General features: G+C 35.3%; 2 protein-coding genes across 5 annotated transcripts in view; one reads left to right on the top strand and one right to left on the bottom strand.

Annotated features, from left to right (window-relative positions):
• MTREX (Mtr4 exosome RNA helicase) overlaps window positions 1–15,544 on the top strand; it is an 80,050-nt gene extending 64,506 nt beyond the window's left edge. The window contains exons 23-27 of the mRNA XM_016142332.2: window positions 1,228–1,333; window positions 4,368–4,424; window positions 5,441–5,603; window positions 13,857–13,961; window positions 15,257–15,544. Coding sequence (XP_015997818.2) covers window positions 1,228–1,333; window positions 4,368–4,424; window positions 5,441–5,603; window positions 13,857–13,961; window positions 15,257–15,309 — 484 coding nt within the window. The 3' untranslated portion in view covers window positions 15,310–15,544. The remainder of the gene's footprint in view (window positions 1–1,227; window positions 1,334–4,367; window positions 4,425–5,440; window positions 5,604–13,856; window positions 13,962–15,256) is intronic.
• The window catches only part of PLPP1 (phospholipid phosphatase 1), a 68,180-nt gene continuing 57,826 nt past the window's right edge, over window positions 15,281–25,634 (bottom strand). For 3 of the 4 annotated variants that reach the window (XM_016142333.2, XM_036225437.1, XM_036225438.1), the window contains 3 exons: window positions 22,551–22,608; window positions 16,379–16,555; window positions 15,421–15,886 (listed from right to left, as the gene is read on the bottom strand). In XM_016142333.2, the coding sequence (XP_015997819.1) occupies window positions 15,758–15,886; window positions 16,379–16,555; window positions 22,551–22,608 (364 nt within the window). In that variant the 3' untranslated portion in view covers window positions 15,421–15,757. Of the gene's footprint in view, window positions 15,887–16,378; window positions 16,556–22,550; window positions 22,609–25,634 lie in introns of all 4 variants that reach the window. The other variant, XM_016142334.2, reaches the window with a different exon arrangement.

Genomic DNA, 25,634 nt, shown 5'->3' with positions numbered 1-25,634 from the left:
TTCAACCCGTAATGACAAAGAGAAAAATAACCAAGAAAGGTATTTTGCAGTTATTACACAAATCAGAAGATTAACAGAGACCGAAAACACCCTAGACAGAGTAATGATGGTGAAATTAATCATGAAGGCAAAATCTCAGACCCTAGGTAAATTCTTAAACCCAAGAATCAGTGAGTGAGAAATAAATTTCTGAAGACAAAAACTTGTAAAATACTTATTTAATTTACTCTCTGTTAAATAGAAAGGGCTTAGTTATAGTTATGTTTTGTGATAAGAACTTGCATCATCCCATTTTGTTACAAGGACTTGTGACAATAGTCTTCCATCTTTTATGAGTTGAGCACTAAATTTTCCTTGAAACGGTTCTTAAGAGGTCAAATACTGAAGACAGTTGTAAATACAAGTAAACCAATAAACATCATGAAGAAATTTGTTGGTTTGATCATTCTAATATTTATAATTTAAATCTGAATGTGAAAATGTATAATTATGGAGCAAAGAGGTTGGCCTTCCTCTCTTCAACAAAATTATGACTTGTCAGAGTCCTTTAAAATACTATATTTTGATGATACTAGAAAGGAACTAAAAATAATAAGCTAGATCCTAAGAGATATATCTAAAATCTGAAGTCAGTTAATATGTTTTTACAGCGCAAGTGCAAGAAGTTATGATGCAGTACTTATTAGACATGTATTTGAAATCTGGAATCATATTTACTACATGGATATAGTTCAGATTCTTCAATGACAATTGCTAAGCAATAGTTTGTTGCATTTAGAGGCCATCATATATCGCGGTTATCATGTATTCTCTGCACTAAAAAACTGCAAAAAAAAAAAATGTATGTCTGCTATGGGTACATTCTAATTAAGATTTCTAATAAAGTTGTGTTTCATTATTTCTTTATAAAATAAATTATTTGTAAAATAACATAATTAAAAGGATTTTTGGACCCAGATAAATGGGTGGTGATGACTTTTATTTCAGTGAATATATGCATTTTAATATCTGCTAGATGGGATTTTTACATGAAATATACATTTTGTATATTGATAAATATAAAGACTTGCCATTTCCTGAAATAAATCTCTGTCACTCCTCATTGATTATTCCTTATGGTCAAATAATACATTTTGTTAAAAATTACATTTTAAGTATGTGTATATATATGTATGTGTTTTTATATTCTGAAATTTGAAATTCATTCTTTTTTGTGTGGCGGTATAGTGCTGATGAGCTCCTTCTAACTGAGATGATGTTTAATGGCCTTTTCAATGACCTGTCTGCAGAACAAGCAACGGCACTACTAAGCTGCTTTGTGTTTCAAGAGAATGTGAGTTAATAGATTTAGCATGCCTTACTTATTTACATATTCTATTATTTAACTTTAATACTATCGTGGGTGTTTCTAATTATAAAAATGCTACTTTATATTTACATAATATGAGTAATGTTAAATAGATATCAGTACAATTTTAACACATGGTAAAAATTTCATAATAAAATCCATATATTATTAGAAAGGAGAGTGAAATAGGATTTTATTTTTGGACAGTCATCATTAATGAGATTCTAAGTTTTTAAGTTTCTTCTATAACCTTCTGTATTGTTTGGAGGTCTGGCCTAGTAACAGTCTCAAAAAAAAAAAAAAAAGATGAGTGAATATAAAATCAGGCAAAATTAGTAAAAATGGAAGAGGATGATGAGGTTGAATATTCATCTGGTCCTAATACTGGAGAATAACTAGTTAACAGCTGATCTTATAAGAGGCCAAAATCTTAATTTTAATAGGCAGGGTTTACAGTACTAGCCATAGATTCTCATTGCTGGTTTAGCAATAAATTTTCCATGTGAGTAGATACTTCACTTTCAGTGTCTCTTAAGAAATCAAAGAAAGGAAGTGCTAGATGGACTACTACAAGAACATTAATCATCTTTGTACTTTATTCCAAAGGCCAATATGATTTGTTTTAGAAAGGTAAAATGCATTTTTTACATTTATTCATTGTGGATGAAATGGATAGAATAAGACAAGGACATTTGCCTTCTAAAAATAATTTTAATACTGTTATCTGAATTTTAGAGGACCTTTTACTATGTACTCTTTAACTTTTAAGTAAATTAATACAATTTTTTTCTTTTAGTTCTGCCATTGATCTATTTAATTAGCTATTTCCTTATTCATTAATCAAATCAAATACATTACTTCAAGTAGGTAGATACTTTTCTCTCAGCTTCCTGATTACTGATTAGAATTACAGCTATGGTGGCAATGAAAACAAATAGGACAGTAATCCAGAAACTATTTTATGCTCTTCTGAGAATGCCTACTATACACCTATGAAGTAATTTGTACATGAAGAATGCATTAGACTGCAAAATATTATCTGTTTGTTGTTTTTCTTCGGTTCAAATTTTTATTTCATTAATTTCCAAGATAATTATTAAGAACGCTTGTCAAATTTTTTTTGAACAGATTTAAGGTTTAGAGACTGGGCATTGGTGGTCTTCTGCTTCTATCAGACTGTCTTGTGGCTAATTCTTATATTTTGGTTCTCTCCCCACCCCACTTAATGTGGCACTACAAAAATCTTGTCTTCTGAGAGGTCAAGTGTGTTGCCTCTTTGAAAGAGTTGGACTTAGCCAAATCACAACTCTTAAATATTGGGGCAAGGTGTTAACTATATGTTAAGATTTGTTCAGTGAAATCACACTGTAGTGTCATCAGTTCTTGTGGCGGTGCCTTTCAACATCAAGATGAAAAATTGTACTAAAAGTCACATGGAATTTTGTTGATAATTTAGAAAGAATGTTTTCTAGCCAGAAAGGTAAATATAGTAAGATACTATAAATACATCATAATCTGCTTGATATATTAACTTCTGTTTTAAAATGTATTCTAAAACTGTGTTTTCCTTATTTCATATCATTAAAAGTAAAGATCACATACAATCTTTGTAAGTATCAAATAACTACAAATATTTACAGATCTAGGCTCTAGAGCTAGAGTAGAAATTTTTCCTTTCATGATATTTATATGCTAGTGGATGAAGATAACAATAAAGAAATAAAATACATACAGATTATATCAAATGGTGGTGAGAATTATAGAGAAAAGCTAAGTAGAGGAGACGGATAGAAATTTCTGGGGGAATAGTGTGGCTGTTATAAATAAAGTGATTGGAGAAAGCCTCACTGATCATTTGAATTGAGGCTTAAGGGATGGATGAAGGAATAAACTGCACATACCTGGTGGGAGAGCACTAGTAAAATCGGAAAAAGCAGTTATTGTTTACCACAAATGAACACAATATCAAAGACATTTAGCAGTCTTGCATTCTTTTCACTGTTAAACTGAGATGTTAAGTTCATTCTGGCCATTTTGCCTTTGTTTTTATTTTTATTTTTTATTTTAACAGAAATATTATAGAATATAGAACTTGGTTCATGATTTATTACATAATATACATATTTCTACATGATGCAAATCAAAACCAAGTTCTGTGTAAATACTGATGTTTAAAATAAAGGCCTATCTGTTGCAATTAACCTATAATTGCTTTTTTAAAAATTTATAATTTTAAATCCTCTCCTACACATACATACATACCATTCTTGTAATTTTTTTTTTCTATAGTAAGTCTTTGTCAAAATTTATTCACAAATAATGTCTTTATTCTTATCAAAAGCCTATAGGTTTTCAGTTTTTGACCTTTTATTTTTCTTTGACAGGGTAAGAAACCAACACAATTCAGGCACCTCGTTCCAAGTTCCTTTGGCCAGTTAGTAATAGACCTGAAACTCCTATTGTTTTAATTGAGAAATTGACAAACTTTTCACTTATGGGAAGGCAATATTAAGAACACATACTCAGATTAAAATTTTAATAATTTTATATTTTGTAGAGATCTAGAAATATCTGGGTTAAATAAAAATCGAGGACATGTTTTTAATGTTCTTTATCAGTTTCTACAGATTGAGTTGCCTGGAAGCCAAAACTGTTTGAAGATCAAACAGTGATAGAACCATTCATATTAATTTTAATGTAACTAAACTACTATGCATGTTTATAGTATTCATTCTTCCTCACTTCCATTTGTGGTCACAGAAAATAGCTAGTTTATTACACTTTGCAAATTTAGCAGTATAATATCCTCTGAAATATAATAGGCTATTGTAATTAAGTTGAGAAGAGTGGTATTTTTACATACTGAGAGTTGATTAGAAACTAAATGCTGCTACTGTTTAAGGTCTTATAATTTGATATTAATGGATATCGTAAAAGCTTCATTTTGTTAAAGCACAGGTAGTATATACAACATTTTAAACGTGGTGTTTTACATCTAATTTTCCTTTTTTTAATACAGTCTAGTGAGATGCCCAAATTAACAGAGCAGTTAGCAGGACCACTTCGTCAAATGCAGGTAAGATTTTTTTCAAACTACATATTTTATGAATAGTATATTGTAAAATAAAAACATTTTTGACTGTCTAATTATATTTATCATTCAACAGAGATGCTTACTTCAGAATTAAAGATGTTACTTAGTGTATTCATGTCATTTAATGCTATTTATATCATAACATAATTTGTGATTTTTATTTTAATAATTAAACATTTTCCCTTACCAGTGTAATAAACTGTAGAGTTGCTGTGAGTGCATACTGTAGATAGGCTATACCAATAATTCAGGGCCTGCATTGTTCTCTTTGGGATTAAGAATGACATTTTAATGGCCTAGGATTTAGTTCCCTTTAATATTTTGTTCATTTTTCTTTCCATTCTGGTTTACAACAAAGTTTTAAAGTCTGTTTTATTCTAAGAAATTTTTTATCTCTGGATCCTCAAAGCCACAGTAGCTTATAGTGATGAATTTGTGTCTTTTATTGTTTTCTTAGGATGAACTGATTTTGTCTGCCTTTCAACATTGTGCAGAAAAATAAGGAAAGGTGAACTTTAAGACATTGCTAGAAAGGAATGAAAAGTGAATCATAGGAAAAGGTCCCTTCAGTGGAACATTTAGCATCCCTTATTATTATTGAGAACTTTAAACTTTCAGAACCACAGAAATCTGTAGGCATAGATGTTTTCGACCTTTTGGATTACCAAGGAGAAAAGAATGAATCTAATTTAAGAGCTACTCTTGAATAATTTTAACGAAAAGTTTGGTTTTTTGTAGAAAAGGCATAACTGGGTGAAAACCATGATCTATGATGTATTTTTCTTAGTTAATTACTTCAATGGGAAAACTATGCTGTTTGTTCCCTTAGCAATGGAAAAGGCATTCTGGCTACTGAGGAGCAGAATATGCAAATTGCACGCATATTACCTAGGAAAGGAAATGGGACCTTGTGGAATACTGGCTTTGGAAACCTAAAGAAAAAAGTGATATGGGAGGTCATAAGTAAGAAATTTTAATTATATATTTTATCTTCAAAGGAATGTGCTAAACGAATTGCAAAAGTTTCAGCAGAAGCAAAATTGGAAATTGATGAGGAAACTTACCTAAGCTCATTCAAACCTCACTTAATGGATGTAGTATATACCTGGGCAACTGGAGCTACATTTGCCCATATCTGCAAAATGACCGATGTCTTCGAAGGTATGGTTAAATTTTGTATAATTACATTTCCTTCTGATACAAGATATATATGTACTTAGGATGGTATTGTTTTAATTAAACACAATGGTGTATTGTTTTTAATTTTTGGTAATAAAAGACTCTTCTGCTTATGTAGATCAAAAATATTCTCCACAAATCCTTTGTTATTTAATAAGCATAGTCTGCTCATTATAAATTTCTTAAGAAACTATTTTAACGGTTTGTAGTCCTGTGCCAGAGTCTCTGCCATCACAGACAAGATGATCCTAGTAAATCATATTTGTGTGGGTATTTTTACTTTTTGTTCTATTCTCTTGGTGATAACTTAATGGCTTACTGTATAATTTCATTGAAAAACAGCAGAGTGAAAATGTTGGCCATTATTGCATTTCAAATAGCAAATATTGCCTCAGTCTTCAGCATGGATCAGGTTAATAAGCAAAGTTTTAAGAGCCTGAAAAATAACTGTTACTCAAAGAGAAACTTTAAATGAAAAATAAGTAAAGGGAAGTAATTATAAATGAATTACAGGAAGCAAAAAATAAGCAAATAAGCACAGTAAAGACCATATTGAGAAATATTGTGTTCATTGCAAAAAGATTGGCTTAAGTAGATATTTATAATGCTGAATTGTATTTACAAAATTAGATATTTACATTGAACTTTCTTATAAATGAAAATAAATGAGCTTGGACTTCTTAGAGTTTATAAGAATGTAAAACATACTGTTGTTTATTTTGAGAAATATCTATTTTGAGAAAAAAATATTTTTAACACACTAATATTATATACTTTTTAACTCATATTATTAAAGACTAATAGATTGCTAAGTTTATTAATCAGTGATTTTTACGATTTATAGGTAAACATCTTTGCAACAGAATATTAATATTTTCAGCTAAAGACCTTTACTACATTAACATTGAAATTAACACACGGTTTTAAGTGTTGTAGATTACCATATATTTTTTTTTATTATGGTAAGATGTTTTAGTCTTTTTTTAAAAGCTTATTTTTTAGCCTCCGTTAAATGATCATTTAGCAATATGGTCCCAAAATCTTTCTCTGAATACTGTATTCTCTTACTAGTAAGGTGGTCATTATTTGTTAAGTAACTACTGCGTGCCAGGCATTGTGCTAATAAGCACTTTAATTTAGATCTGATCACCAAAATAGCAACTCGGGATGGATATTATCATCTCCACTTCGCACAAGGAAATTGAGATTTCACAAAGTAAATAATTAGGTCAGTGTCATCGAGGTATAGTACGTGATGGCACTATGATTTGAATCTTGGCCTCTGTGACTACAAGTCACGTGATAGTTGATAACTTCATCTAAGCACCGTAATATCTTATTCTTGAATTTTGGATCACCTAAAGACTTCAATCCTAACCTAGATTATGTCATGTACATCCACTGAAAAGTCATGCTTGTAGGAATGGTAAGAAGGTCTGCAGTATAGTCCATGGCGGGTAGCAACATTTGAGTATGTACGAAGAGGGAAGCATGACATACTCATCTCACTTGTGAAAATTGCTTAACACGCAGAAACACAGGTAGATGTATGACATCTTATGTGTTTCAGAGGCACAAAGGCAATCAAATACAGCACCACTACTCTTTAGTTCAAAATCTTTTGGAAACATAAGGGAAACTAATAACTGTTCTGTGCCTAAATAGTTCAAAAACTTGTTAATATAATAGGTCATGTTTATATACTACCTTCTGCTACAATACATAAAACAATACTGATTCATAGGGGAGAGTAGTTTTTGTTTTTTGTTTTAAGAAAAGCCAGGGAGCAGCAGACCTGGAAATCTAGGGAACTCTATAAAATTGTTTTATATTTCATTTTTCTGTTCTTTGTACTTAAATGGAAAAGTTATCACAATATGGAAGATAAATCTTAAACTGCTAAAACTGAAGACTGTTGTTCTGCCACCTTTTGACCTGTTCCACAACATACTAGCATTCCTGAAATCTGTTTTCCCCCTTTTTCAATTCCTTGGAACTATTTTTACATCACAGTTTTCTTGAGAACTCTAAGTTTGAAAATTCAAAGAATTCAGTTTACAACTATAACTTGAAATTTGGTCTAACATCAGCACAGTTTTCATGTTTTTCTGGTCTGGATGCTATTATATTAACTAAGCTTTTTCTAAAATTCGTATAGACTATATTAACTTTTAAAAGTAAAATATGTCATTAAACAGAAAAAAAGTAACAGAACCTTGATTTACTGGGGATAGTGTTTCCTTTTTCCAACATACTGTGTCCCCTCACCCCCATTGTTTTTTTTACCATGTTATTTAGTTGTTATTTCCCAAAATAGCCATTCTCTCCTCATCTTGTAACTGTACATGGCTTTATGTAATTGGAAAAATACTGTAATCAAAGTGCTAGCCCATAGTAAAGTGTTTCTTTATTTTTATAGGCAGAAAATGACTGCATTGGAACTTTTTAATATGCTGTGCTCAAACCATATTTGTTCCTAGATTCTTAATTTTCTTTTTATGTGAAAGTAAAAGGGTTTGATCATTTTATGTCATGAGCCCTAGAAGTAGTTTTAAATATTTTTCAGACATTAACGGCCCCTTAACATCGTCATGATTAACACCTTGTGTTGGGGGATGTTTGATGCAGGAGAAGAGTTTATACTGGGATTCAGTTGAGGAAATTGAAGATTTCATATAAATAATTAATTCATCTGTTATCACCCTGGGGGAAAAATGATAGCATGTAGTTGTTTCTTATTTCTATCAAACTAAATTTGAATAGCAATTTTAAAAGTATTTGTATGGGCTAAAGCCTATGGTTTCATTCTACTAATCCATGTAGATGCATTGTAACCTAGATAGCGGCCATTACTGTTTCTTTCTATACAGAAGCAATATTGTACTCTCCACTACACATAAAGGACTTGCTTTCCACTTAGCAGAGGTCATCAGGAAAGCACCTGTGACGAATTATTACTAGAAACCTTCTACTGTACTTCTGCCTGCCATAGGTTTTTTGAGCAGTTCTGTATAATGCATTCCCACAATCTGCCCAACCACATAACTTCTCAAATGACTTTTCAGCCAGCATAAGTTTGACCCTTCCCTAGGACAGGGTACATCATTGTTATTAGGGATTTTCCAGTGGATTTGTTTATAGAAATAGTTTTGCTAAAAATGATAGAGTAATATTTTATTATGTATCATTTTTGTTTAAATTTTAGTACTAAATGACTTATGAATGAGTTCCTTAATACTTATTTATGAATAATTACAGAACCCCTAGGAGGGATCAGATACCATGCTGGGTGCAGTGTGAGCATCAGAGTCTCTGCCTTCGAAAGAGTTCAACCTGCACTGGTATCCAGTGGTAAATAGTTGCAGGAAAATATATTTGTGATCCTAACCTTAGGCCAAACCCATTAAAATCAGGTACATAAAAGTATTAAATCAGATGCAGGACATGAACTATGCGGAACCCTTTTGGGGAATGCTGGAAAGCTAGAAGTAGAAATACCATTCAGAGAAATGTGTTGCTTTCTGTCTTCATTGAGAATGATACTGTTTTGTTCAAGAACCAGATGAGCCTATAATGTTTGCAAAATTGCCTTTAAATAAGCCTATACATCCAAATATCCATAATGAGTGACATTAGTTAAATTGTGGTATATCCAATCAATGGAACAGTATTCCACTAGCAAAAGGAATGAAGTACTGATAATACTAAAATGTATATGAACTTTGGAACACATTAAGGGTCTAAGCGAAGGCAGGCAGACACAAAAGCCACCTATTATTATACAATGATTATGGATATACAACTCCGAATATACTAAAAGCCTTTAAAAGACAATTTTTTAAAAAAGACTGATTAGTAAGAATTGAATTTCACTTTCTACAATGGCAAGAACAGAAAAAAAAAAGATAACAAAACATTAGGTTAGTGTGTTTCTGTTTCTTGAGAGGTTCAGGTAGCTTGAGGTCATGGCTTTGTAGGTTTTGTGTGGCACTTATCCTAGCTGGTCCTTATTGATGAGGGAGAATGATTTCCAAAGCTGGGAGTAAGGAGAACCCTGGGACTGCAGGGAACTGTGGTAGATAGGAAATATGCTGGCAGTTCACTAGTTCACAGTTGTAATTATTAATCCCTGTGGGGAAAAGCTTTTATGCTTCAGCTGTGGACAATATTTGCACGCATGCGACCACACACACAGTGATTTGTCGGTGAGATTTTGTAGCCAACAGCCAGAGCCATTATATGTGCAGCCCTGTACCTCCTGGACTCGTTTTCTTAATTATTCTCATGCCATCTGAAACTGTCAGAACTAAATTTTCCAGAAGTTGAATTGGAGTGTTAACAAAGTGTGACATGGCAGTGCTCCCTGGTTCAGATGTGTGTTTACTTCCTTTAGTTTATACCTTATCTTAGCGACTTACTGCATATGATTTGGCCTCTGATAACTTTTGCAGATTCTGATTATTAACATGAGTTACTCGGTTTGTAAGAATACCAAAACAGTATCAGTTATCTTTATTTCCTGGTACACATTTGAAGTCAGTCAAAACAAAGTTTGTTTGTGAGAGAGGGTACCTCACTCTCTAATGCCCAGGGTAGCTGAAGACATTGTAAAGGATTTCATTTCAATTTTGAACAACCTACGAGAATCTGTTCTATTTCTTTTTTAAAGTGCTGTATATTTACGTTTTTAGCTACTACCTAATTTAATTCTCTTTGAATAAAAGCATTTGCAAAATAAACACTTAATATCTGGTTGCATAGGTAATATGATGTCAATTACCTCCTCCATTCTTAATCCCTATCCTTTGCCTCCTATTGTGAGAACAATGCATTAACACAGTGCCAAGCACATAGTGTTCAATAAACGTTAGCTGCTGCAGTCATTTTTTTTTTAGTAAGTTACTTTGTTCTCATCATCGCCCAAATCCCTCATTCCTTTTATAGCCAGGGTCAGAAAGAGTAGTTAAGAGTAGACCATCTTCAGTTCCTTACCTCCCATTTCCTTCTTCATCCACAGTAATCTGGGTGCTTCTTTCAGTGACATTACCACAAGTCACCAGTGACTGATTGCCAAATTCAGAAAACAGACCCCTTATCTGATTGGATCTTGCTTGCCAGTTTTTATTGCCTCCTACCTCTTGAAACCCATTAATGTAACTTCTTTGGCATTACAGCAGTGAAGAGCTTAGAGCAAGGCCAAAAAAACATATAACACTTTTTTCTTAATTATTTTAAATAGATAAACTGAATTTAATTATAAATTGAAATAATACACATACTATAGAAAATTTAGAAAATATACATAATTCCTGTGAGGCACTGTAATATAATATAGTTAAATCTTGGGCTATAGATATTACTGTCTGGATTCAAATCCTGACTCCATTTACTCCTGTCTCTACCCTTGGTCAAGTTACGTGAGTTAACTTCTCAGAGATTTTCCTTTTTCCTCTTTGTAAAATAAGGATAACAACAGTACTTGTCTTATGGAGTAGTAAGAGTCAAATGAGAGAATTTACACAAAATAAAGATTACAGACCAGTCACAAAATACGTGCTCAGGAAATGTTGGCCCTTTTTATTCAGCCTAATTTCACCTTTTCATGATGCTTAGATGTCATTATAAACATGTTACTCTACCCGTCTATAATACAAGAAATGCCCTCAAAGTTATAGTAAGACATGCGTATATATAAGAGTGAAATATCATTCTTGACCCTAGTGTTTGCTTGGATTTTTATGTAATTCATCTCTCTGTTCTTCTGCCATTATTGCCACTGACTGTCATCTAAGAATCTTTTCTGCTAGGAGCTAAATAACTGATAGAATTGTGTAGTGGAAATATTCTGGAATTGAGGGCTGGAGTTTCTCTCCAAGAATTCCATGAAGCTTTTCATGGAAGGAGAAGAGGAAGGACAAAAGCTATGGACTTCGGATATTTTGGCTCAAGGGCTATATTATGACCTTAACATTTCTTTACAACTTTGCTCTTGTCAAAGAATTTGTGCATCTCTTATCTCAAGCGAGACCAGAGTTAGGTAGAGCAAGCCCAATGTTTAAATGGCATTTATTATTTATCTTACAAATCAGAAAAGGAAATGAGTAAATAAGGGCCTAATTGCAGAGCTAATCACTTAGTTGTGACAGAATGTGGAGTACAGCTCAGATCTCCATGTAGTCTCCTTTTCTCTAACTCCTGGTGCCTTAGCTCCAAGTCTAAAGTAGGTGAACATCCTATATGTAGGACATAGCATTGTCCTTCTGAAAGGGGTGTTAATCCCCATTTGTCTAGTAAGGTGACCTGGTTCTAGTGGCGTTCTTCTGTATGACCAGTCTCATTCCATAAAGTCCTGGTATCCAAAATAGCATCTTTGTATTCTCATTGCTTTGGCCCATAGGTGGGTTCAAAAACCAGGCAAGTAGTCCTTACTGGTCCAGGCCCCTTTGTAGTATTTTCTTGGGCTCCTACAATTGTCCTGCAGGGAGAGAAGGTACTCTTGTGCCTGGGCACTTCCTGCTGGATTGTGCTGCCTTTGTTAGGTAAATGGCTTGAGTGTTTGTTTGTCTTTGTCTAAGCTTGAATTCCATTCTGCTTTATGAGTGTGCCTCTCTGCTGATTTTCCCCTTTGAGCACATTGAAACAGTGTGGGGAGCACTAAAAAGTAAAAAGGAACTGTGAACACTGTGCATTGAGTGTATTACAAGAACTTGATATCCACTTCTGGATATTCGAAGAAATCTGAAGCACTAATTTGAAAAGATATATGCACTCCTATGTTCACTGCAGCACTGCTTACAATAATAGCCAACATAAGGAAGCAACCTAAATTCCCATCAATAGACGATTGGATAAAGAAGATGTGATACATATATACAATGCAATATTTTACACAGCCATAAAAAAAGTGAAAACCATTTGCAATAACATAGATGAACCTAGAGGGTATCATACTAACTGCAATAAGTCAGAGAGCAACAAATACTATATGATCTCACTTATATCTGGAATCTAAAGAAATAACAAAAAAAAAATAGAAAAAACTCATACAGAAAACAAACTGATGGTTACTAGATGGGAAAGGGGTTGGGGGGGCTGGATGAAAAAGGTGACAGTACAAATTGGAAGTTACAAAATAGTTTCGGGGATGTAAAGTACAGCATAGGGAACATGGTTAATAATATTGTAATAACTGTATAGTGCCAAGTGGGTGCTAGACTTACTGGGGTGATGACTTCATACATTATATAATTGTTTAACCACTGTGCTATACATCTGAAACTAATGTAAAATAAGATTGAATGTCAACTGTAATTGAAAAAGAATTCAATAAATGTTAAAGTATTATTCCAGTGTTGCAAGGAGTTAATAAGGACATAGTTAAATTGTGAGTTCACAACTTGCCTTATCAGAACTGATATTCCTAATGTATTTCAGATCTTAAAAACAAAGTCCTTTTTTAAAGTTTTAAACTTAAGCAGGTAGCAGTTAAAGGATCCCAGGCCCCTTCTTGCTTAAGTCTGACAGAAGTGAAACTATGTTTGCATCTTCAGCTTTGATACAAACATTTGTCTCACAAGGGGATTCAAGTCCATGTGAAGAGGCTTATCTCCTTTGTGCTTCCTTGAGGACACACACTGTGAAGAAAGCACTGATGAAAGAGTCTACTAAAGTCGAAAAGAATGAATAATTGCACCTTTCAAATGACAAATCTGATCCTGTTACTCCCCTGCTTAAAAATCTTGTTGCATTCTCTTCACAGGATGGTATCCAGGGGCATTAGTAGGCCAGACTCCTCAGGGTTCTTGAATATGAGCTGTAATTTTGTCAGGCTTTTCTGCATTGCCTCAGTGATTTTCCTTTGTCTCTGACAGGCCTTCTCATTCTTACAGACCCAGGTTATATTGCCATCCCTCCTCACTCAAATTTGCTCTCTCCTCTGTTCGTAAGCATTTTGTTTACTTACCTCTATAAGAGAGCAAGTGCCGACACAGTATAATAAAGCCGTAACTCTCTCTACCATTAGTTAAGAATGGGAATTAACTTTTCAATGCTGCATTCTTCCTAGTGCCTAGCAGGCAGCCAGTCAAGTTTGCTAACTGATTTGCTACATGAGGAGTCCCTAAAAGTACTATTAATTAATCATCCCATGTTCTCCTGTCTTGCCTTTTAACAAAAGTTCTATTAGTTCCTGATTATTTCCATTTTACAAGTGATTTTGTTTCCTTTTCTGTCCAGGCAGCATAATTCGATGTATGAGGCGCCTGGAAGAACTGCTTCGACAAATGTGTCAAGCAGCAAAAGCTATTGGAAACACTGAACTGGAAAATAAATTTGCAGAAGGTAAGTACCCATTTAAGTTGTTTTAATAATTTAGGCAAATCTTCTGAGACTTGAGCTCTTGACCACAACCTAGGAGGATGTTTTCAAGATGTTCTTTACTGGATTGCCATGGAGGGCCATCTAGTAATGTTTAAATAAAATTTTAGACTGGGAAAAAAGTTTTGAGATTTTTATATATGTTTACAGATATTTATTGTGCATTATGTGTATTATGTGCCAGGCATTATTTTAAGCACTAGGGGGATACAGCAGTGGACAAAAAAAGGTGGTAATAAATCTTCAGAAAAAAAGATAATAGGGAATTGGGGGATGGATGGAATGGTCTAGGAGTTCCCCCTCAGAAGGTGGCATTTAGACCCTTTATTTAGGCTTGATATATTTGAGCAACAGCAAGAGGCCATTGTGCTGGAGCAGAGTGAGCAATGAGTAGAATAGTAGGGGTTGGAGAGAGAAAAATAATCATGTAGCCCCCAGCCCTCAGCTTTCTCCTCTGAAATGACAGAAGCGGTGTGCTGTAACTTGGGTTTTACAAGGCAGTTTTTGCTGTAGCATTATAAGCAAGTCTGTAGAGTTGCAAGATGGAAGCAGGAAGACCAGATCAAGAAAGGATAGCTAGACCCAAGTGGTAGGGGTTGGGGTCAGGGGTAATAAGTGTTTGTGTATAGTTTCACACCATCTGAATGTTGGCTTACTTAAAGGTCTGAGTTAAAACATGAGATTAGTAGCAACCACATTGTTGCTTTTAGTTGGTTGCTCAGTCAACCCTAGTGATTTCTGCTGAGTGTCCTAAAGAAAAACTTTGCAAAAACTGGCTTATGTTTCTGTTATTGATAGAAGCTGGGCTATTTAATCACTCAGGGTATAAGTCTAATTATATAAACTTTTTAAATAAAAATTTATGGCTGCTCTTAGTTCAGAAAAAATTTCACATGGTAACCGAAAATGTGTTTTCAAGTTGAAAATTCATGCTTTTTGTCAGTCAGCTTCTTTTGACAGCTTTGTCCTTCCCCAGATAAGTTTTTTTGAGTAGTTTTAAATACTGCTCCCTCACACACACACCAGAGTATTTAGAGTCAAGTCATAAGAACAGGGGTCTAGTTTCTAAGTTTTCCACCTCTCAGAGATGGCTATGACCTCTTCTAGGTAGATCTTTCAGACCAGCAAGGTGTTTTGTATTTTCCAGGTTGTTGTCTCACTAGTTTAATCAGGATTGTTATGTCTTTACAACCCCCAGAAGAAAGGAATTACATTCTTTGTGGTCTTGAAAGTTTAAACCATATTTTCTTTTCTCTTAGGAATCACCAAAATCAAGAGAGATATTGTGTTTGCTGCCAGCCTTTACTTATAGTCAGCCAAAGGAATGTGAGATTTTAAATTGTTCACCACCTGTCTGATTGCAGTTGACTACAAATGCTTATAACATTGATTTGGTTCTCCCATCTCACAACAATTATCCTCAAACATTTTAATATGTATTATATTTAAATCAAGCATTCCAAAAAAACATATTACATACACATTTGTACATAAGCATTACATTTTTTTAATAAAAAATGTACAGGTGGGGCATTGTTTTAGTGAAAGGCTTGAATTTTTTTTTATGAATTTAGAGCTATTAGATAAGTGTTGTGTGAAATGTAACTATATACACACATGTAAAGTGGGCATCCAAGGTATAGCAGCAGCAGTCCCTTAAAGGCTTGTACACTGGCAAGAACAACACATACTCATGCCTTCAGGTTGCAATCATTTTCCTTTAGAAAGCAGGCCAGCTTCATCTAGGTGTTCTGTCACTTTCAAGGTTGATGATTGTTCCGATAGTGATTCCCTGTTGTTGGTGTTTCATGCAGAGTTGTATGAGAATCCTCCTCTTTTCTTTCTTTAAAAGAATTTTTCTCCTTGAAGAAATCTGATACATACACAGCCTGTATAGAACAGGTTATAAGTTTAAAAACCACATACGCAGTTTGCAAAAATATAAACAAAAGGATATATATTACAGGGTACAAATTACAGCTTAAGGGTACAAAAAATTAGTGGCTAACAGGAATTTTTTCCAAATTGATAGTTGCTTTATCATGTCTTGGGCAAATAGCTTCACTCTGCCAGCACTTAAAGAATTATTCTTCATGTACATTAGTTTTGATTTGTTACCAAAAAGAAACTGTTTATAGTTAGAACCTTTTACAATAAAAATACATAGTAAGATTTTATAACTTTTTATAAAGAACAACCTAGTTTTTATCTGCTGTCTATCTTACATGACTTTTAACAAACAACCCTGGAATTCTTACATAGTACTGGGTTATTGTACCACATTATCTGCCTTTGCAGTTTTATCACTAGGACATTTTTTCTACTTATTTATCCAAGTGTTTATCAGTATCAAGATGTAGGCTGCAGCCCTGTGTACTTACAACTAGTACTGCAACCAGAGCTCCTTGAATGAGTCCAGTCAACACATCACTCCAATGATGTTTGTAATCAGAAACTCTAGAAAGGCCCACGTAGATAGATACAGCAACAAGACCAAACTGCAGTGTGGGACGTAAGAGTCTTGCCCAGTCACCCTTCATTCTGGCTTGAAGATAAAGCTTATAGAAAAGATAAGAAAAAAATCAGTATTTATTATATGTGGAATAGGGCTTTAGGCAAGCATTCTTATACTCAAGTACCTAAAAGTTAATCCTTTTAAAAGGAAAACAAAACTATTGCCCCAGTGACTTCTGTTTAGAAGAATTTACCTATCTAACTAAACCACCTTTCAAATTTTAAACAGGGCAAGGGCAAGCTTCTTTAGGATTTCATGGACAGCTCCTCCCCTTGTAATCTGTGTTACAATTCTCAAAGGCAAGTGTCATTAGTCCCCAGTCTTGGGAATTTGAGCACAAGCCTGCCCTTACTTACCTCTGGCCAGGCTACTTTGTTTTCTGCCCAGCCTATCCAGGGACTAATTAATGCACTCAGTTAGAGCCCTGCTAGTCTCAAATATTTAACAGGGCAACTAAGACTAATTATAAGTAAATAAAATAATCTGCCTAAATAAATAAAACAGGTTTAGTGTTTATCCTGCTCTATTCTTTCAACAGCACTTGTAGATTTCTAAATTCTATAACTTTTATACTAATCAGACCTGAGAATTGCCTTTTTTTCCATGTCAGCCTGCCTTGACTTTGGGTATATCCCTAAAGGTTATAGGGTATATCCCTAAAGGTTATAATGTAGAAGGAATTTGGATAGTTTCTAGGAACTCCTTTTAGTAAATCTGGTCTCATTTAAAAATGTATTTCTTTTTTTGCCTAACTTCTTCCAATAAGAATATACTTTTTCATGTTCATTTTAAAAATTCTGTTCAGTAATTTATGACTCATACTTAATGCAGTCCTCCGAAAACAATTTATGTGGCTGTACCCATTGACACTGCTATTTAGATATACAAATCCATTTCCAGTTCTTTGAGTACTGTTGTGGGTGTTCAGTTCTCAGCAGCTAGAAAAGGCCCAGAGGTTGTCTAATTTTATCAATTACTTTATAACATAAATATCTACTTCTAAAAGAGCATACCATTTTTAACTGAGTTGGATTCTAGCTGGTTTAAGTGCTACCGGCTTTCTGCAGAGCCCCTTCCTCCCTTTTTTGTTTGTTGAAGCTATAAAAAAGTAAACAATAAAAAAAGCATGTCTCAAGATTCTGGAGTTGGGAAGATAAGTTGATTCTAATCGAAGCAAAGTTGGCATCTTGCAACTGAAGCTAATTAGGTAACATGACCATGCCAGTAAGATCACCTCATTAGTTCGACCTCAGTTGGAAACATTTTATTTTAAGGAGGACAGTTCTTTGGGGGCTAAAGCCAAGTTTTGAGTATTCCTGTCAAAAAGTTCAGCTGTCCCTATTCTGGTTATTTAAGCTGCCTTTTGATACAATAAAGGTATGGGTTTTTCAGACTATAAAAATATATACCTAGTAATTACAAATACATCTATAAATGCAGTCATCTTAGGGAGAACTGTACCCATCTCTGCTAGACAGCAAAAAAAAAAAAAAAAAAAAAAAAAAAAAAAAACCCTAAAATGGGCTTAAGCTAGTCATTCCTATTTTATACTTCCAACCTAAAGGAAACTCAGAGATTTTCAATGTCCTTCCTCACTTAGGATTCTAAAATCCCTCTAACCATATTTTCCTTCCAAAGAACCGTGACTTTGACTCTATGTTAAATGTTATTTTGCCCAAATTTTTTTCAACATTCTAGTGAAGAGAATTAACATTTCCTTTTGGAACAGCAATCGAATAAGCTCCAACAGACTTTAAGTGAAACCTGTACCCCTCTAAGTAGCTAGTTTCTCCTTACACATCTACCCAAGCATAGATGTTCCCCTGTCTGCATGGACCCAGAGATTATTTCACCCTGAGAGGGTTCTAAGATTCTCCAGTTGCAGTTATACACCTAACCTTACCCTCAACTCCAGGCTCTGGTTTGTCTGATGACTGATGGTCATGGCTTGTGTGCGGGCTGTTGTCACAGAATAATTCTCAGCCCTGGATGAGGCTGGCTAATTGAATGTGGTTCCTCTTTGTCTGCTCTGTCTCCCTGGTTGCAGGGTACTCAGTGTAGCACTGCAAAGGTCAGGTACCACCAATAGCCCTGCAGCTCCCCTCTCATATTGCCACCTCAAAGTCTTTCCTACAAAAAGCAGCTTCAGTAAAGCATACACACAACATTGTTTCTAGTAGTCCCACTTCTAAGCCCTTCTCAGGTTCTGCAGTGCAAATCTGTCTTTCAAGCTCCCACACTCTGGAGGCACTAGAGCTTTGGCTTCGTCTATGGTTCATTTAACTGCTTTCCAAAACCTTACCTTTCACCTGTTGTCTCTTTCCATTCTTAAACTATCTTATCTAGGAGTTTTGTTAACACCCTTCTCTGTGTTTAACCAAAATTCCATTTTGTTTTGTTTTTAATTTGGATTTCTGTGACCCAAATGATGCAGTTTTACTTAAAAATGGTAAGTTTTGATTGAAAAGGAAAACACCTGGGTTCCAACTGAGAAAAACTTAGAAAAATAAAATCCCAACAGAGTAAATACACTGAATTTCCACTGAAGGCATCATTATATGAGAACAGTGGCCTTGGGCATGGGATTTACTTCTATCACTTTTTTCTACAAATAGTACAAAGACATGAGCCCCACAAGCCAAAAATCCATCTCTTGCCTCAAACTCATCCTGAGATTTCTTCTCTGAACTTGCTCCAGTTTGGCCTAGCTAATTGATTTTCACAATGGGTAATTCAGTCACCGTGGAGGGTGGGGGTGGGGGTTGGGGGTTGCTGCTTGATGAGAGAGTCTAGCCTCTGGATCCATCACAATCTTAACATCCAACTTTCTGGTGAAGGGAGCTCCAAAGTAGAAAATTCACAACTTGAAATAAGCAGATAGAATAGGGAGAACAGAAGCAGTAACACGCAGCTCTTCACTGAGGTGGTCCCAGAGCAAAATCCATCACACTGTGATGCTACAGGCTTCATGAAGCCCAGATGCAGGACAGCAAAGGGAACAGAGATGAAAACGCGCAGCTGGCAGGACTCCAGTCGTGGCAAAGGCTTTTCTAACTAGAGCAATCCACAAAAGTCAGCCACAGAAGAAAGACTGAGGTAAAGGGCCTAAACCAGAGACATGCCGAGGGGGAGTTGCAGTGGTAACTCTTTTTAAGAGGGGAGGCAAAGGGAATTAACACAAGGGTTAGTCTAGCGTAGAGGGAATGGATGAGGGTGAATCCTGTTAGCTTCCCAGACCAGAAGAGCTTTGATTGCTTAGAAAAGACTACCTACCTCCTCTGCCTATCCCTGCACGAATTTGAACACTGTCCTGAAATATTTAAGAGAATAGTTATGTTTATAAGAGGGATGCCTGTGCCTGCTACTAGTGTCATCCCTGCTAAAACAGGAAAAGGCAAGAGGGCTGTGGGTTTCCAGGAAACACAAAGTGAGGTCGAAGAAGAGTTAATAGGAAAAACATACATCATTTATTTCGTGAACCTTTACACAACTCCTCCTCACCATTTTCATCTATTAAGAGGCGCAGGATAGATAAATACCACAGGACATGATAAGGGGAGGGAGTCAAATCCCACCTTAAAATTAGGCTGGACCCATGTTGTTTATGGGCCATGAGTTGTTCATCTGCCCTATGTTCTGCATTAATCCACACTTCTGGAAACAATTTCACGAAATAAGGAGTGCTAGGTATTTTTGTGTGTGTGTGTGTGTGTGTGCGCGCGCGCGCGCACACACACACCCCTACATATATATATATATAGTAATACCAGATGAGAGATTATACAAATCTTGCGGAAAGCAGGTGGTGTCAAAGAGCCTGAGTAAGATTCAGACAGGTAGGCAGCACCATCCCAATCAATGCAGAGGAGGGGGCAAGGCCCGGACACAAGGCATTTTGTGGCAGGGAGGGGAGTAAAGCCGAGGCACAGACAGGTACCTGGATCCCCACTGCAGTAATGAACATAGTAATTTCATACCAGGCAGTGGTATAAACAGTCTGAGGTTTCAGCCTCAATAGGACGGTGCTAGGAAAAATGTTTTAGTATGTTGTTCACTGTATTGAAAAAAAGGATAGTTTCATACCATGACTCTTTCCCTGATCAAATAAATTTGGAATCTTTGGCATTCAGCCAAGTTCAAGGGGCCTCACTAAGTACATAAATTGGCCATGTGCAAGGAAGCCCTGCCCTGTGCTCCCACCAGCCTATGTGGCTTTCACGGATGTTGACTATTAGCATTGTAAAATGTGCAAGGCTGGGCTGCCTGCTAGAGGAGAACAATGATCATAGTATTTTCTTTATGAGACATTTTTAACTAGAAGGTAATTTCTGGGTGTCAGGAATTCTCGACAGGGAAGTTTTGGCTATCAAACACTTGTCCTCAGAATTCAAATGACTGTACATCTCCACCCAAATCTGGGACTGACCATGATGCCAAGATGCCTAGAGAAACAAGATGAGTCATGGCCTAAGGAATTTGGGGGTGGAGGTGAAGTGTTGTATATATAAATGTGAAAGCTGGAAAGCAAGGAGATATCAGTGTGTTTAGGGGCTAAATAAAAGCTGGGCCTAGACACACATCAAGTAAATACTTCCACTGCTTAAAGTCAGTGAAATGCAGTGCACAGTTCTGGCCTGCTTCCCCACAAGGGCCTTGGTCTATGACAAACCTATTTATCTGAACTTTTATTTTCACTATAAGTTTACATCTAAATGGCTCATGCGGACCCAATTTTCAAACCAGAGTTGAGGTAATTTTCCCTGTGCTTATATCCTAACTTGCCTCCTATGCTCCCAAGTGCCCAAAGAGCAGGCCTGTCATTGAGACCCTCTATACATTAATTCTGTCCTCCCCACATTAATTTCATATTTCACAAAATGGCCCTCAGTAAAAGTTTCTATTTGACCATACAGATGTTTTGAGAAGAGTCAAAGAAGAGCAGAAAATTACATGGTATATGATACAATTGAAAATATTCTTTAAAATTAAAAACAATGGGAAAAGTTACGTGTCAGCCACCATTTAATTTTCAGGGATCGGAATCACCTGACCTTCAAAATAACTTCAGATCAAGTAATCAATCATAAAGTCAGTGAGCGTGAATAACATCCAGTTTTGATAATTTTATACAGAGAGGGATACCCACAGAAGGAAAGGACTTTATTTAAAAAGTCAGTTAAGTTGATCTTTAAAGACCTTGTATGCGCCCTAAAGCCTAGTCTTCTATTAGTTACTCTTTAGACACATTCATCTCTTAATTTGATTTGCAAATTTTGGGTGCAAATCATTTCTAACTCTTGACTGTCGACTTTGTATAATGGAAATACAAACTGCCATGCACTACGGGTGAGCAAGTAGAACTGGACCTAGAAATTGCATAGATGGCAAGCTCTTTAAGTAGTATCTAGCCTGCTCAGAAGTTTCCTTGACTTCTAATAATCAAAACAGCTCCTCGCCCCAGCAGCCGCCCAGGATGAAGAAGCAAAGCCCACACCGAACAGGTGAGGCTAGGGCTCCCAGTTAGGGTGAGGTTATTGCAGCAGCAGTCGCCTTGGCCTGCTATTTCGGATAGCGACCTGCTGTGACTGATTACACAGAAGCTGTTTCTGTGTTCCAGAAAACTTTCAGAAAATATGTCCCAGAATAAGGGCACACATCGATTCATTCTTAGCACCAGGAGTACAGACTTGGTAATTAATTATCTGTATAAGTTTCTACCACTGTCAGAAAAAAAAAACCTACTTCCAAAGTAAAGACTCCCTATTACCATGAAGGTCCCAATTTGCACCTTGCTATACAATGTGCCTGTTTGCTACTGCTAAATGAAGGATAAAAATACTTTCAAACAATTGTAACTGGCCTTGGGCAAAAGCACAGGCATACGTTCCCTTGTGAACTTAACTGCAGCCAGCAACGGAGTCCAGCTAACTGGGATGTTAAGATGAGAATGTCGGAGGTGGCCGCACAGGAGAACGAGAGCTGAACACATGACTTGCACACAGTACATAACCCACCACCAATGTACACAAAGTACTTACTGCTACGAACAGCATGCAGTACATGGAGAATGACGAGTGGCCTGAGTAAAAGGATAATCTAAAAGAGAAAAAAGAGAAACATTAATTTTCTCTCCTATAGGAAACACAGCTCCCTCCCCTCCCCTTTAGAAATTAGGAAGGTGGTATAGGGGTACAGTTAGGACAGGAACATTAAACCGTATTTGCAGGGCGTGTGTGGGCAGTCTGAGGTCCAATTTCTTAATACAGTGTCATTTTATTTAAACTTTCAGGATGAGTAATGAGTCTGAGCGGAAACTTGCCAGGCATTTCTAAAGTAATGCTTGACAAGCTATAACTGGCATAAATGGCCTGACTTTATTACATGTAAACTTATGTGACCATGATTTAAAGTTTATTTTCCACCTGCAGAGTCTGCCCCTTAGTAATAGTAACACCTCCTTGGAATATTCAGAAGTTTACTTTTTAAAAAATAAGTAAAAAATTTCAGGACCTATATTTTAGCATTTTAAATGGGCACACATCTTGCCTTACATTTCCCACCAGATTACATGCTTTTGTTTGACATTTATTTTTAAATTGTACACTGACATTTCTATACCACATGAATCTTCTCTTTCAGTATTATAGTCTGTAAACATCTGAGTATCATCTTCTCACCTAAAAATGAGGGAATGCTTGCAAAACTTTATGGCACTTTGGAAAAAGAAAAAGCTAACATTCATAATCGAAAGTTCTGCTGCGCAGAAAAGGCAAGTACATTTGATACAGTAGAAGTACTCCCTGTGAAAGATGCATCATGCAAATAATTAGCATGCTTCTGGCTGCTTTTCCTACATATGAATAAAAACAAGACAAAAAGGGTCAGGCTCTTAAGTATTTTACTTATTATTCCCTGCTTGGTTCAATTTGGTCCCCTGGATTCAGAGAAGGAAAAAAGACTGCTAGAACACACATAAGAAAGTCATGTGTTTAAGTTTGGCAACTCGAGAGTAGGTGAGAGAGTGGAAAGTTCTTAAACATTTAGTGATGATAATTCTACCAAAAATTATGATAGTCTTTTTTAGAATCAGATACATTGCTAAGAAAGAATATTCTAACTTCCTGTGCCAATTAGGAATTACTAATTAAACCAGATACTTATATTGGTTTTAACCTACATAAAACAAACTACTTTTACCCTTGCCAACTATTTGGCTATAGAAAAAGATCAATACAAATCCTATTTTAAATCAGATAATTAGAGAAGAGTTTTGTTCATTTTATGGTTAGTTTCAGTGAGTTATATTGAAGAGTCTACGAGTTAAATAAAAGCCAATTTCAAGGACTGTCAAATCCCATTAAGCTATCGTGACCATGATCACAAAAATATTCTCAAAGCCAAGCAAGTTAAAAGTTTCACTAAGACTTCCTGTTCAGAGTATTCACTATACGCTGTGCCACAAAATCATAAATACCAAACTCGTGATAGGTTTGAACAGCTCTGATTCAGTCACAGGGTGAAATGATTAGTTACAAACAAAATGGTTTCAGGATTTTATTCTGAATACATAAACATTTTATTCAGTATAGAATCAGCCAAAGAAGTCTGGCTCTGACCTTGACAAGATTATAAAACATAAAACATAAAGGGAGAACTCTGCCCAACCTCAGTCTCTAAGTCTTCACTTAATCATAGTTATGGACTTTTATTTCTATTAAAAAGAAAATTAACAGGAAAAAAAAACCCCACCAAAATATCAATTCAAATTATTTTCATATTTCCTACCAAACTAACTCTTTCCTGGAGTCTCTAGGCAACACAGCTCTTAAGAGCATCTTATTGTGTCCATAATTCACAAATGAACAAAAAAATTGCAGTGGGTACTTTAATAAAAATGTAAAGACTAGTCAAAATGCAGAATGTTTTCTGCATCATAGTGACCTCAACTGAAATGTTTAAAATTTTGTCTGTGGCCTAAGAACACTGACCTCTTATTATATTTTAACCAATCCTAGACTACCATCTCATTTTCATATAGCCCCTCTAATAAAGGTAGATAATAATTTAAGCCAGTTTACTATCAATGGTTAGGAAAGTCTTTTCAGAAAGAAAATTTAGAGATAAAATTATATTCTAAAATGCAGCTGTTTTCACGGACGTTGGGCTATGGTATATTAACAATGAGCAAGCAGACTGGTCATGACTGTAACTGTGAATGGGATTTCAGTCCTAATCACAATTTTAAGGTTATTCCCATCCCCTTTACATTTATCAGCCAGGGCATCGCTTTTCCTGGGAGAGCTCATTAAACTTGGTCTGAACCCCAATAGTCTTTGATTTCCCAGTTACAAATTATGCAACACTCACATCAATGTTCAGCCTTATAAACTGCAAAGACAACCAAACCTAGCCTTTATCATTTATCAGAAGCAAACAACTCACATAAAGCATTTCTTAAGTTTAAAATGGAATTTGCTAAGTACTTGGGACCTCATGAAGAGGTTAAATCACAAATAACCGAATCATCTCACTTTTTCTTTACCACCCGACTTTTTTCCTTACTTCCTCTCAACTTCCCAGAGTTAAAAGGCATAAAACAGTTACGCCTTTTACTATTTTTTAGCTTGAAAATCTTTATTTTGCATCCATTCTTGAATGATGGTTTTCCTGAGTATAAAATTCTAAGTTGCTGATTTTTTTCTCATCACTTTGAAGATACCATTATTCTATCTTCTGGCTTCTTTTGCTGTTAAAATATAAGCCTTCCATTTGCCATTATTTTCTCCCCTTCTCCCCCACCAAGATCTTCTATCTTATGCAGTTTCACTATCATGTAACTAGGTGGAATTTATTTTTATTTATCTGGTTTAAAACTCATTAGCTTCATATGTCTAAGGATTTGTATATTTCACAAATTTTGGATAAGTCTCAGCCATGATATCTTTGATTATGTATCCTTCACCCTATTTTCTTTTTCTGAGATTCTGACTCACCATGTTAGACACTTTCGTTTTATTCCTTCCAGAACTCTTAACCTTTTTTTGTGTTTTTAATCTTGTTTTCTTCAGGCCTATCATTCATTTCAGTCCTCCTTTTCACTGTGTCTAATCTGCTTAATAAGT

This window comes from Rousettus aegyptiacus, unplaced genomic scaffold (assembly GCF_014176215.1).
Source record: "Rousettus aegyptiacus isolate mRouAeg1 unplaced genomic scaffold, mRouAeg1.p scaffold_m13_p_8, whole genome shotgun sequence".
Classification (NCBI taxonomy): Eukaryota; Metazoa; Chordata; class Mammalia; order Chiroptera; family Pteropodidae; genus Rousettus; species Rousettus aegyptiacus.
This window is presented reverse-complemented; position numbering and strand designations above follow the sequence as displayed.